This window comes from Cyanistes caeruleus, chromosome Z (genome assembly GCF_971803275.1).
Source record: "Cyanistes caeruleus chromosome Z, bCyaCae1.hap1.1, whole genome shotgun sequence".
Lineage (NCBI taxonomy): Eukaryota > Metazoa > Chordata > Aves > Passeriformes > Paridae > Cyanistes > Cyanistes caeruleus.
The window spans coordinates 67,856,753-67,869,483 of NC_141732.1; the positions used below are offsets into that span (position 1 = coordinate 67,856,753).

The 12,731-nt window shown below is 40.7% G+C and overlaps 1 protein-coding gene and 1 long non-coding RNA gene across 2 annotated transcripts in view; both read left to right on the forward strand.

Annotated features, from left to right (window-relative positions):
• The first annotated feature begins 1,740 nt into the window (after positions 1 to 1,740).
• On the forward strand, positions 1,741 to 6,305 carry LOC147648541 (uncharacterized). The gene is made up of 2 exons (XR_015281123.1): positions 1,741 to 1,931; positions 3,243 to 6,305. It is a non-coding gene; the product is annotated as an uncharacterized LOC147648541 (long non-coding RNA).
• Positions 6,306 to 9,826: 3,521 nt separating this feature from the next.
• PLCXD3 (phosphatidylinositol specific phospholipase C X domain containing 3) overlaps positions 9,827 to 12,731 on the forward strand; it is a 78,205-nt gene continuing 75,300 nt past the window's right edge. Inside the window, exon 1 of the mRNA XM_023944675.2 lies at positions 9,827 to 10,016. Coding sequence (XP_023800443.2) covers positions 9,914 to 10,016 — 103 coding nt within the window. The 5' untranslated portion in view covers positions 9,827 to 9,913. The remainder of the gene's footprint in view (positions 10,017 to 12,731) is intronic.

Genomic DNA, 12,731 nt, shown 5'->3' on the forward strand with positions numbered 1-12,731 from the left:
AATTACCACGAGGCAAATACCTTGGGTCTCCCCCAGGTGAACAAAAACAGCATGCGGACTGGTTGAATTAAGTTTATCTTTTTCACAGGAACAGAAATTGGAAATCTGTTGCTTCACACACAGAAGAAAGAGTATTTCAGTGAGGTTTGTATGTCTGTGTGCAGATTCCTGCAGAACTCTTTTGCGTTTCATTGTCTTGTCTGGCTGAGCCCCCACTAATCTCCACAGGGCCTGGAGCCAACGTGAAGAAGAGCAGACACTGCACATTATAGCACAGTCATGCTCTGACCTGTCCAGCCCTTGCAAAGCACATGTTAAAGCATCTGGTTTGTAGACAGGACAGGGAATATTTATTTCTGTAAAGGATTGTTTTTCTCTATTGCCCTTAAAACTTGCAAATAGAAAACGGAGTATCTGAAAAAATCCCAGAACAACTCAGATGTATATTAAGGCAAAGTGGTGGTATGCTGAATTCAGTCTATGTGTCAAGGAAAGGAGGTTGTGGGAAGCACTGGGGCTTTGTTTGATCATCGAGGTGATGCTCTGGATTTGCAAGTAAGCCTTGGAATTTAGACTCCATTTTTGTTGAGAAATCCTCTTCGCTTAAATAAATACGGTGGAAGGCCCAAAGTGCTTGCAGTGGTTGCTGTGGGGATAAGGCAGAAACAGCCACTCTCCCAGCCCCATGCTAGTCTTGCTGGCAAGGCTGCAAGCACTGTTGTTTCCTCCAGCTGCTCATCTTGAATGGCCTCATCGCTCCCTCTGCTGTGCTCCTGGGACCTGTCTTCCCCGGGCCCCATTTGCCTCAGTTCATGGCCAAAGACTTTTAATTTGGTCAATGTGTATATTTCAACAGGACTCAGGAAAACACAACCAGGCTTTAAGGTCTTGCATCCCAAAAAGCAGGTGCTGAAACCCTCTTTGTTAGGCTATAACCTAGCAGGTACTTCAGTGGATGAAGGCATTATTCTGATTTCTAAGCTTCTGTATGCAATGAAAAAAGGTTGTCAGAAGCAATGTATTAAAGCTGCAACCTTTATGAGCTGCTAGGATTGTGAAGCATATGCAGCACACTGGAGGGTGAATTGCAGGCTCTCCTGCCTGCTCGTGAGCTGCTGAAGGAGGCTGGCCAGAGCAAGACTGCACCTTCTGTCCTTTGCATTAGTTTATGGTGTCTGTTGGTTAGCTGAGGAAAAGCCTCTGATCCTATTTAATCCCTCAGCCTATTTAATCCAAATTTTTCCCCAAGACAATGGGAAAATACTTTATGGCCTAGAGGCTAAAATGATCAAGTTTATACTGCAAGGAATAATGAATTTTAGTCTAAAGGGGATTGTACTCGTATTAGGAATTCCTGATATTTTTTATTCACTCTGTCATATGGATCATTACAAACTTAATTATCTTGATAATCCTGAGCTGTGCTGCAATTAATGAAACTGTTTTTAACAAGTAGCAAGCCACAATGAACAGCAATTAAGGCCCAGTCCTGAACGTAGAAAATTCTTTCAGAAACTGATGTCTGATTTTCAATCTCTAGCTAGAAATATTTACAAAATTTATGAATAATTCACTAGGTACAGTGCAGTCATGAAATTAACGTCTTAGGTGTGTAATTTAATTTGCCACGAAGGCCAAGGGTGAGGCAGCAATTCAAAGCGGTGAGCTGTGGAGATGAGTCAAGAAAAAAACAGAAGTTAGACAGCAGCATGTCATGGGGTGACTTTACCTTTAAGACAGCTTAGGGAGCTAAGGAAGTTGAAGCTGCTGGTGGCTGATGGGAGTATTTTCTCCTGGCCAATTAACGGTCATTTCTAAGAATTGACAGCAGTTTTGGCCATTGAAAAGTGAGATCAACTTATGAACACCACCTTAAGATGTAAAGCCAGAGTTCTCTTGATTGCTTTTTTCGGTTTCCGGCTTCTGGAAAGGTAACAAGGCTCTGTCTCGGCCTCCTCCCCCGGCTCCAGGCCGGACAAGGCCGCAGAGGAGGGTGGGGGGAGAAACGGAGCTGGCTGGCCCGAGTTGGTTTGCAGTTTCTGCTGCTGGATTGAAACCTGACACCACGAACATCTGCAGCTTTCTAAGACTCTTTTACTACCTGGATAAAACATACAGATTACTCCTTTTTCTCAGAGTGAGAGAGAGAGAGAGAGAGAGAATAAACATGAAAAAGACATCATAAAACCATCAAAGACAGTGAAGAAAAGAGTTAAGTTTTAAATGGAGAAGAGAGAATAAGGAGATGTTTCATAAGCTGAAATATTTTTCTGTTAAAACTATGGAGATGGACAATAGTGTTCTGAAAAAACTCCTTTAATTCATGACAGAGTATATTCAGAAGAATGGAGTGTTCAAAGTGTAGATTTTAAGCAAACAGTAGAGTAGTTGTGATACAGTGAAGTGCTAGAACAGAGGGGAAGAAATAATAGTTGAAGATTTGAGGCCGCTTGAGGCAAAGAGAAAACTTCTGTTTCCAGAGAAGCTCACAGAGACAGATGAAGAGAACTTTTGCCTTTGAATAACTCATCCTTAAAAATGACATCCCTAGACTCATGACCCATACACACCTCAGAGTGATGTGAAATGGGAGGAGTGAACTGATGACAGATTTCTGGGCAGCTGGCATCAGAAAAATAGAAAGCTATAACAGAAATAGTTTTTTTGTGAGAAACTCCATAGATCAGCAGAAGAAAACTTCTGTTTCTCTACAGAGACTGATGAAAAAATTCTAGCAAGAATTGGAGACTGTTTAAACACCAAAGTTCCAAAGTTTTTTTGTCTCTCTGTTGTCATAGAACAAACAAAAGAATGGTTAAGTAGTAGGGGAAAAAGAGTTTTCTGGAAGTTTTATTTTAGTTTTCTTATTCTTGTAGTTTTGTTAATAAAGTTTCTTTATTCCTTTTAAGTTTTAAGCCTGTTTTGCTCTTGTTCTAATCCACATCTCACAGCTAGAAATAACTCAGTTTTCTAGTAATTTTTTAGTTACTGCTTTAAAACCACGACACAGCAGAACTGAAACTGTCTAAAGGAAAAACAAAACAAGCTCGTCCATTCCATTGTCCTAGAGAATGGACATCCAGGAGCAGACATAAATCCCAGAATCTCATTTCTAAACTCTTGGTGATACCACCACCTTTGGATATCAACTTTCTCCATGCTTTTGTGGGATTCCTTTTCTTTCTTTGTTACCACCCACACTTTCCATTCTCTTATTCTATCTCCTATTCTCTCTCTCACAGTTTTCTTGTGCTAGAAGAATAAAAACCCATGGTTTCAGGTAAGAAGTTTTACATTGTTGCACTTTGAGTAATGACCATGTAGTGTTCCATCACATCACAAAGTGGAGTGGGGAAGAGTAGACCAAGCAAAAGCTTTCTTCACACACACAATTGTCACCTCTCTTTCTCTAGTGTTTGTGCCAACAGCTTCCTGCCTGTTCCCCTAGAGAAGTCTGATGGCACCACCCTTTGTTTGGGGTTGAGACACCTGCCTTGCACCCTGTAGTACCCAACCTGCAAATACCAGGCTGAAACAAATGCACTGCTCACCAATCATGGGGTGCATGTAATTAAAAAGGAACATGACCTCTCAGCTGCTCAGCAGGCACCCGCTGCAGCTTGTAAAATGTGTCTGGCATACTGATTTGAGTCATATGTTAAAATCTCACTAGTCCTGCTGACTCTTTTCAACACCTTTTGGGAGTGCTTCATTACCATGCAAACAGCAAAAGCTTGTTTGGAAAGCCTCATCTGGGATGCAGACATGCATCTTTCATGAAACATGACTCCAGTTGCCAAGAGTAGAACTGACCACTGTTGGAAAGTCTTCTGTGTCATCTGTCATCTACTTAAAAACAGAAAATTATTTTCATCTCCAGTGGCTTAGGATATAAGCACAGTAGGTGCATCAGCTATTAACCACCTGATATTAGCTTTACATCCAGACGATCCAAATTCAGTAGAGTATTTTCATCATCTCACTGATTTTGGACTATTCTCCAACAGGCACAGAAATAAAAATACTTAATTATTGCCTAATACTCATTGCTTAAGCAGTCGTTGTACATTTATTTGCTCTCACTGTTTTCCCATTTAATGCAGTTCTCATTTCTTTTAGAATGTTTTAAAAAACGCTTACTACAGGTCTACTACTACTACTACTACAAACTACTGTTTGACAGATGTTTACTTTTTAAAAGTAATCATACAGCAAAGAGATGGGAACTATGTAATAGTACATATCCACTGCTAGTCAAATCCAGGATCGATTACAAAATGCCAATTTAAATATCTTGATGGTAAAAAAACAGTTGTAAAATCTGAGTGTTTCTTTTTATAGCAATTAATTTCCATACCTCAAAAAATTGAAAAGTACTTTAATATGTATTTAGAAACACTATTTTCCTCTTTTCTCTCTTTTCTAAATACCACACACAGTAGTTCTGAACTGCATTGTAAATGGTTTACACATACAAGCAGATTGCATCATCTGTTTTTGGTGGTCTACAGTAAAATCCTGTAAGCACTATCCATTTCTGATTATCTCATCCATTTAATTTCTGCTACTTTCACTGATTTTTCTGTGTATAGACTTTTTTTTTATTTACCACTATGTGATAACACAGTATGTATTCAATGAAAATAACCTTTTTCTTTGATTTGGTTTGGTCTTGCATTTTTAACAGTTTTTATCATGCCTTGAACATTCCTAATTTGTCTCTGCTAGTTACAACCCCAAAGGAGATCAGATATCATCCTAAAAATCTTCTGGAATGTTTTGTCTATCATTACATTTTACTGAAGATTTTGGTTAGACTGTTCAAAATTTACTATTCATGCAAAGGCTGTGTTTTCTGCCAAAACTAAGTAGAGTCACGGGAATACCTAACTGCCTTGAAAACTTCTCATTCCTTTTTCACAGGGCTGGAAAACATAGCAGGGGAGAGGTTGCTTTGGGTCTTTAAAGCATTTTTTTTTTAACTAAAGGTAGACATTTTCATATTGATAAAGTCTTTTGTGACCATGTGAACACTGTGTTGGGAGGCTACAAGGATTATGATCAGCAGTGATGCTTCCTTCTGCATTGCCTGTGGTAAGCCCACCACTGTATTATCTCATTTAACTTTTGTTTTCAATAAAGCAGCAGTTTTCTAGCTAGAGAATGAGCTCCTCACATTCAAATGCTTGAATCAAGCTTTATCTGCAAGTTCTTAACCATGCCAAATGTGGGGTGTTCAAGTCTCAGAAACATTTATTTGTGACTAAATGTTCATGAGCTTCTACAGAAACCCTTTAAAGATTGTCCGGTTGGTCTAGAAATAAAAAGCAATCTCTTTCTCACCTTTCCCTGTAGCAAAATTGCAGACTTTGCTGTGATCTGATAGCACTGGATATGAGAAAATAGGGTTTTTCATGTTCTGCTGCTGCTGTTCTGGATAATGCCATTAGAATCTTCAAAATGCCAACAAAACCATACCTCTTTGTTTTTAATCAGGTAAAGAACGTAGCCACTGTTGTGCTTTGATGCAGCCATCCTAGGTAAGACACAGCAGGATTCTGCTTGAGAAAGTTAAAAAAGAAAAAGACAAAACAAACCTTTTTCCAGAAACTTGAAAAATACTCTTCAGAAAGTAGCTAAGGTGAAACAGATTTCCATCTGAGGACTGGATACAAATACTCTAATTTGTCTTTTATCCTTTTTATTTGAAGCTTCCAGAGTTTGGTTAACTAGAGCAAATGGTCATGATAATTGATACATGCTCTTTAGTTATTTCATTTTCTGCATATTTTTGTAATGTCTTTGCTTTGGTTATAAAGTATGCAAGTAAAAACATGTGTTGTACCTTTATATTAACCCATCATCTTCCCAGTCACTATAATTTACCCCAAGAGAATTGGGATAACATTAGCATCTTCCTGACATTTGTCAGCTGCTCAGAACAAATACTGTTTCTTCTCAGATTCATCACTGGCACAAGTAAGGATGCTCAGGCTTTCTTAGTAGAGAATAACAAATCAGAGTACAGAGTAAACCACATTTTCTTCTGCTTGAAAACCAGGAACAGATTTATTCTTTCACATAAAATGAAGAAAATACTGTTTTCCTGTTTCTATTAGGTTTCTGACTACTGAGGAATTTTGTAATCTGTTTTGTCAGGACAAATACTACTAAAAAGAGATTGCTTAATGAATGTAGGGTGAGCTTGTCAAAGTATCCAGACAAAGTATAAAATGACAACAAAATACCTGTCATGACTTCTGTTTACCCATATGGCTATTGAATAAATTATCTCATTCAGTCAATCTGCTTTGACTCTGAGATTTTATGTACTTGTCCTACTTGTTATACCTGTTAGCCATGGGAAGTAGCAAAATTGAGAATATCATGGATCCACTGTGTTCCCAAATAACAAGAATATAATTAGGAACTCAGCTGCAAACAACTGGAAGGGCTTTACTGCCCAAATGTTACTGACAGAGTCACTGAAAGCCATGAGAGATGCAAAGATGGGATGGCAGCCAGGATTTGTTCTGAAAAACTTCTATTAATAGAAAGGGGTAGTAAGAAGGAGGAAGAAACCAACCTCAGAAGCAGAATCTACTGAAAAAGTTCAAATATTTAAACAATACTAATTCTTCACTTCCAAGACTCATTTTGAATTAATTAACAATAAATTTAAAGTAAATAAATATTTTTTCTATATAATAGGATAGTCACAAAAATACAATGCCCCATTAAGTAAATTTTTGGTTTACCTTTCAGAGTGGAATGTACTTTATGTGATTTACAGAAAACGTTACTTTTAGTCCTTTGTTATTTCATATGATTAAAATAGATGCCAAGGACATATGAAAAAGCAAACTATGTGATTGTTAAAATGAAAAAGTGTAACAGTGAATGTATACTGTTAAAATGCTATTTTTTTGGGGAGAATAAAAACAACAGAAAGTCTCCTTTAACAGTGTAATGCTGAATGTTGAAGCAACATTCCTATTGGCTATATTACTCTATTTTGCCATGCCATGGAAGCAGAGTGTGTCTATTCATCCACACTGAAGACTGGAGAGAACACAATACATTATGAACAGATAGCACAATTTCAATTTTACATCTCTCCATAGCATCTTCAGTGAGCTCAGCATAGCTGTGAATAAAAGAGCAAAGATGGCATTTTTTGTATCTTGTCACTGCTTTTAATTTTCATTTTACCAGGTGTTTTTAAGATTTTTAATTATTTCATTCCTTGAATCTGCTTTCTTGAGCAGGTGAGACTTGCTACGTGCAAGAATTTCAGTAATACGGCCAAAAAATGTGATTTTTTGTTTTTTACTGTTTTTAAATAGGAAGAAAGTTTGCATGGATACTCTGCCTTTGATTTACAGGCTGTCATTTTTTAAAAATCAGTGAAAATTAGTAAAATGACACATTCAAACTAAACCACAATAAGCTGCTCTTTAATAAAGATAAATGGTTTTCCCCTTTTTTTTATTAAACACATTCCAAGCAGATACAAAGACAAATGCTTAAGTCTCATACTACTGAAAAGAAAAAAAAATACCTTTTTATTTGAAGTCAAAGCTTCCAAGTCAATGTTTCTTAGTTTATTCTATAAATGTTTCTGACTTTCTGTCCCATAAAAGTCTCCTTTCCTATCCCACTTCCCTTCAAATCATTTCAGCCTGTGATTCCCAAGTTCATAGAGACTAAATGACAGATTTTAAGCCTGCTATCAGTTACATGTCACTAAAAACAGAAGCAGACCTGTTCAAGCATGATCAGTGTGAGACATGTTAGAGTGGGCCAGTTTTCATGAAGCAGAGTATCCATGGTTTTAAAATCCAGACTACGAAGAACCTTACTTTGGGCATTAAAAATAAAAATAAAAAAAAAATAAAAAAAAAGAAGATACAAAAGTCTGAATTACTTGCAGAAGCAAATGCCAGCAAGTTTCTAGTTAGCACAGAGACGGATATTTACAGTCTTCAGCAGAGTAAAAAGCACTATTGAAAGGTAGTTTTTTAGATCATTATATATATTAATACATTTTAAAGTGGTGAGTTTGCTGGTATTTGTTTTATTTTGTTCTGAGCTATCCCCAAAGCTTCAGAGACCATGAGAGATCAACAACAGCACTAAAAACTTGTTTAATCTTTCTAAAAGATGTATACTTCAGTTTTCTCTCAGAAAAGGTAGGCCACATAATGAAACAGTTCAGCAGCAATTTTCCAGGTGACTAGTGGAATCCATGAATAACTTTGCCCCTTCAATAAAAGACTTTATTTTATTTAATCATGTTGATAGAAATATTGAGTGTTCCTTACTGGAATGCTCTTTAGAAGTCTTGAAATTTTTACTAAAATTTCTTCCTGTTCTTTGAAGATAATGTAATGTAACATCTTCCATCTTTACGTGAGTAACATCTTCCATGTTTTTAGGGGGGGCTTATGTCTTCATATCCAAAATGTGGATTTGTCTTTCTTTTCATGCTTGCTAATACCAGTGATTTTGGAAGGGGCAGATTAGCATCTTCATACACAAGATGCAATACTGCAAAAACTTAACAGGCCTTGGCAGCTGTTTGCTTTCTCCTTCCCATTTTCCACATATTGTTCAAATCAGACTCAATATATTCCCCAAGGACAATGATATGATCACATTTCCCCAGTCAAATCCCACCTCAAGAGCTATTTCTAAAGCAAAAAATGAGTCAGAAACATTTCCTTTATTTAAATACCTCAGAAATACTCACTTTCCAAGAAATTCTGGCCGAAGGAAGTTTCTCATACTCTTGAAAACTTTACTCAGAACGAGAAGGGAGGGCTATTATTAGTTGTTCCCTGAAGTTTTCTTTTCAAACCCAGCTATAGAAGAGTTTGAGTAACAACACGAGTTACAGGATCACAGCTGATGTCATAAGAATTCAAGGTGAACTGATAAAGTGAACCTGTCTCAATCATGACTCTCTCCAGGCACTGTTTTTGACAGCCCCACCATATGAACTTCTACACATGTATAAACAACTTTCACAAAAATGGATAATGCTGAAGGTGAAAAGACCAGGTTTGCTCTAACAGTTCAAAATGGCTCACAGAGCTTTATCAGCTTCATTCATTCATCCGTCTGGAGGTAGCCAGGCAAATGCTTCCCTACTGACAATGCAAATGCTTCTGCAAAGGCTGAAGATGCTAATGTTAGATACTACTTTGGATCATCCTCAAAGAAGAATAAAAAATTATTGCCAAAAAAATTTAATCTCCACAGCATGTTCAACTAAGGTGCACTGTTTTGTTTGTTTGTTTGTTTTTTTATGTGAACAACCCATTGCAAAAAGAGACGTTCGTATCAGGGGCAGATGCAGCCGCCCGGGAGCCGGCTGTGAGGGATGTCGGGTCCCGGCGCGGGGCACTGAGCCGAAACACCGCCAAGGTCGTGGAGGTTCTGCTGAGGCCCACGACCACCAGCCGCCAGCCGGGGCCCCGAGCGCCATCCCGGGCACGGCCGCCCGGCCGGCGGCAGCCCCGCGCTCCCTGAGGGCTCAGCTGCCGGCCCCCGGCCCGGGCCGCGGTGCTGGGGCCGGGGGTGCCCGGGCCGGGGCTGTGCGGACCCGCCAGGGCCGGGCCGTGACGCCGCTCCCTCGCCAGCCCCCGCGGTACTTGGGGCGGGACCGCCCGCCGAGTGCCGAGCCCGGCAGTGCCGTCCGGCCACGCCGCGCTCGGTGCCGGCCCCGAGGGCTCTCCCGCCGCGCCGCGGGGAGGCGGCGGGGGCCCGGCGGGGCGGGGGGAGGCGGTGCCAGGCGGGCGGGGCCGGGGCTCGGCGGGGCTGTGGCAGCGGCAGCGGCGGTGGCGGTAGCCGTGGCCGGGACTGGGCGAGTTGGAGCGAGCAGCGGCGGCGGTACAGCTGCGGCGGCAGCATGGCTTCGTCACAGGGAAAGAACGAGCTGCTCTTCGCCGACTGGATGGCAGCGCTGCCCGGCAGCCTCCACAGCACCCCGCTCACCAACCTGGCCATCCCCGGTGGGTGCTCCCGGCTCCCCGCTCCGCGGCCGCCCTGCGCCGGGAAGGCGAAGCGCTCGGCGCGGTTCAGTGCTCCACGCCGCTGGGGAGGCTCCGCGCACTGGCCGCGATAGATCCCTTACCGCGCTGCCGCGGGGCTCCGTGCCCGTCCCTTAGCGCGCTGCCTTGCACTGCCGGTGGGAAGTGGGTGGGAGCGAGCGGGGCAGGTGCGGGCAGAGGCACCGGCGGGACGCGGCTCCGGCGGCCCCGCGCTGTGAGCGGCTGTGGGGCGGCGGGTGCGGAGTGCTCTGCCTGGTGTCGGGGAGGGATGGGAGCGTGTTCTTGTACCGCCGGACTGGCATAACAGCCCGAGCAGTCAACCTCGCCTTGGACCTAAATGCCACATAGTGCCCCTTTCCCCGTAAACTTGTGCGGCGAGGTCGGTCGGAGCGGGGACGGACGCAGGGCTGCGGCTGCGGGAGGGGAGGCAGGCTGCGGCAGTGTGCGGCTTCATGGCATGTCGCTGTCAGAAAACGCACGATCTCAACAAAATTTTAAATAAGATGAGATGGCAGGTGATGGTGTACAGACTACGAACTCTTTCCTGTCTTTTCAGTATGTTTTCTTTTGTAAGATATTAGCTGTGGTTGTAGACTTAGGCAAAATACGTGTTATAATGCAAACCAGTAATTGATTCAGATGATCTCTGGTTTGAGGGAGCACCTCAAGGTTTTGCAAGACTTCTTTTCCAGGATCTTTCCTTTCTAGGGTGTCTAAATGGAATGAGGTTTCAGAGATGCTGAAGCTCTAATGTCTTTTAAGCTTCTTAGGAGAAATGTTCACTTCTTGCAAGTTTCGTGTAGTAGCTACTCATGTTACATCAGTTTTTATAATGCTAAAGATACTTTAGGACAATGTAATAGTAGCTGATATTTGCGAGAATGTGTTTTCTATAGTTTCATTTAGACACAAGTGTGCCCTTCAAAAATTAAGTGTGTCTTAGTTTCTGACAGTTTACACAAGCTATATCTAGCATTTTACTTGGTACACTGAGTGTTGCTGTTGGATGAATATATCCTGTATAAGATTGTGTCCCTCCAAGGCATAGGAACCCAGCATCAGCAATTGTTACATCAAGTTCAGTTGGAGCTGCAGAAATCTTTCAGTGTAGTAACTTTTCATTAACTCACAAACTGTGGAACGCTCTTATGGATTATTGGCATGATGAGAAATTACTCTCTTTTGGATGCATGGTGGTTTTTCATGTAAAATGTATTGTTTCAGAGACTTTTTTTCTTGCTTGAGGAGATATGATGAAACTTGCTTTCAGATGCAAAAAATTGCCTTTGTTATTCATCACCATTAAGTGGCTTCCTCTACCAAAGGAAGCATCATGAGGCTGTTCCTGGTACATTTATCTCAGCAAGATCTCTCTGTTACTTTCTCACAGCCTCTTTCTAAAAACTGTCTTTTCTAAAAACTGTCCACAGTTTTTCTGCAGTGGACATTTCTCAGAGCTTTGGCAGTAATAATACAAGCTTTCACACCTTGTTAACATGCTTAAATTAAAAACAAACAAAGCAACCAAACTTACGGTGGTCTGTGCCAGTTAGTCCCAATATAGCATTTAGCAGTGGGCAAGGCTCTAGGTGCAGAGACTGATCCCTTACATTGGCAGAACGATTTTGTTCGTGTGACAGCAATGCACACAGACTGCTCTTTGTGAAATTAGCAGAAGAGCTTACATGATTTGAGTGGCATAGTGTTAAGACCCTTGAAATTTGTCCTTCTGTTAGTGTAAATTGACACAGACCTCTTGCATGCCTGTCTCAGTTTTGAAATGCCAGGTTTGGCAAATAGAGTCTTACGGGGAGGGTGGCAATGTAGTTCATGTGAATTTGTCAGCAAGGGAGCATGACACACAAACTATAGGTGTCAGTGCAGTTTAAATACTGTCTTTTAATGGTAGATTTTTTATTATATTAAACATGCAATGTGGACATGCACAATATTAAGTACGAGAGCTAACATGGGGTTGGTTTCATCCTTTAAGAAGAAATAACCTTTAAGACATTTATAATATTTGTATGAAAGTTTTCTCCCGTATATCTACAGCTGAGCATTAATAATGTGTGCATAATAGCTATTAGCATATAACTAGTGTTCAAGTAGTTAATGCAAGGAATGTGCATAATCCAAACCTTCATTTGTCAAATCTTTATAGTTTTAACCTGTGAATTTTTCTGTTTTTGAAGTTTGTGTTTAAGTACTAAAGTATTCATAGCATTTTATTTACATTGCCTGTTTTTTTCTCCTTACCAGAAGAAGTTAACAGTACATTTTTTTATTCTTTTTTTTCCAGCAGGATTAAAACTTCACTTGCGCAGTAGGAATACTGATTTTGACCTTAATTCAGCTGGATGAAATTCAGTTCTGGAGCCAGAGTCCAACAGTCAGTCCAATGCTAATGTTGAAGAAAACAAAATATTAGCTTAAAAATGTTAGAATGAATTTTCCATTACAAAGGGTGTTCCACTGTATTAGGGGGGAAATGTTGTTTTAGAAATCATAAGTACATTTCTCATTGTCCAGAAGGAATGCTTGGAACTGAGGTGATACACTCTGTTGTCTCTACACAGACATGCTTGTATCGTTTTAGCAGTTGCAAAGAGAAGCACAAACCCCATAATATTCTGTCATGACTGTATTTAAACAATATGTTGAAGGAATGTTCTG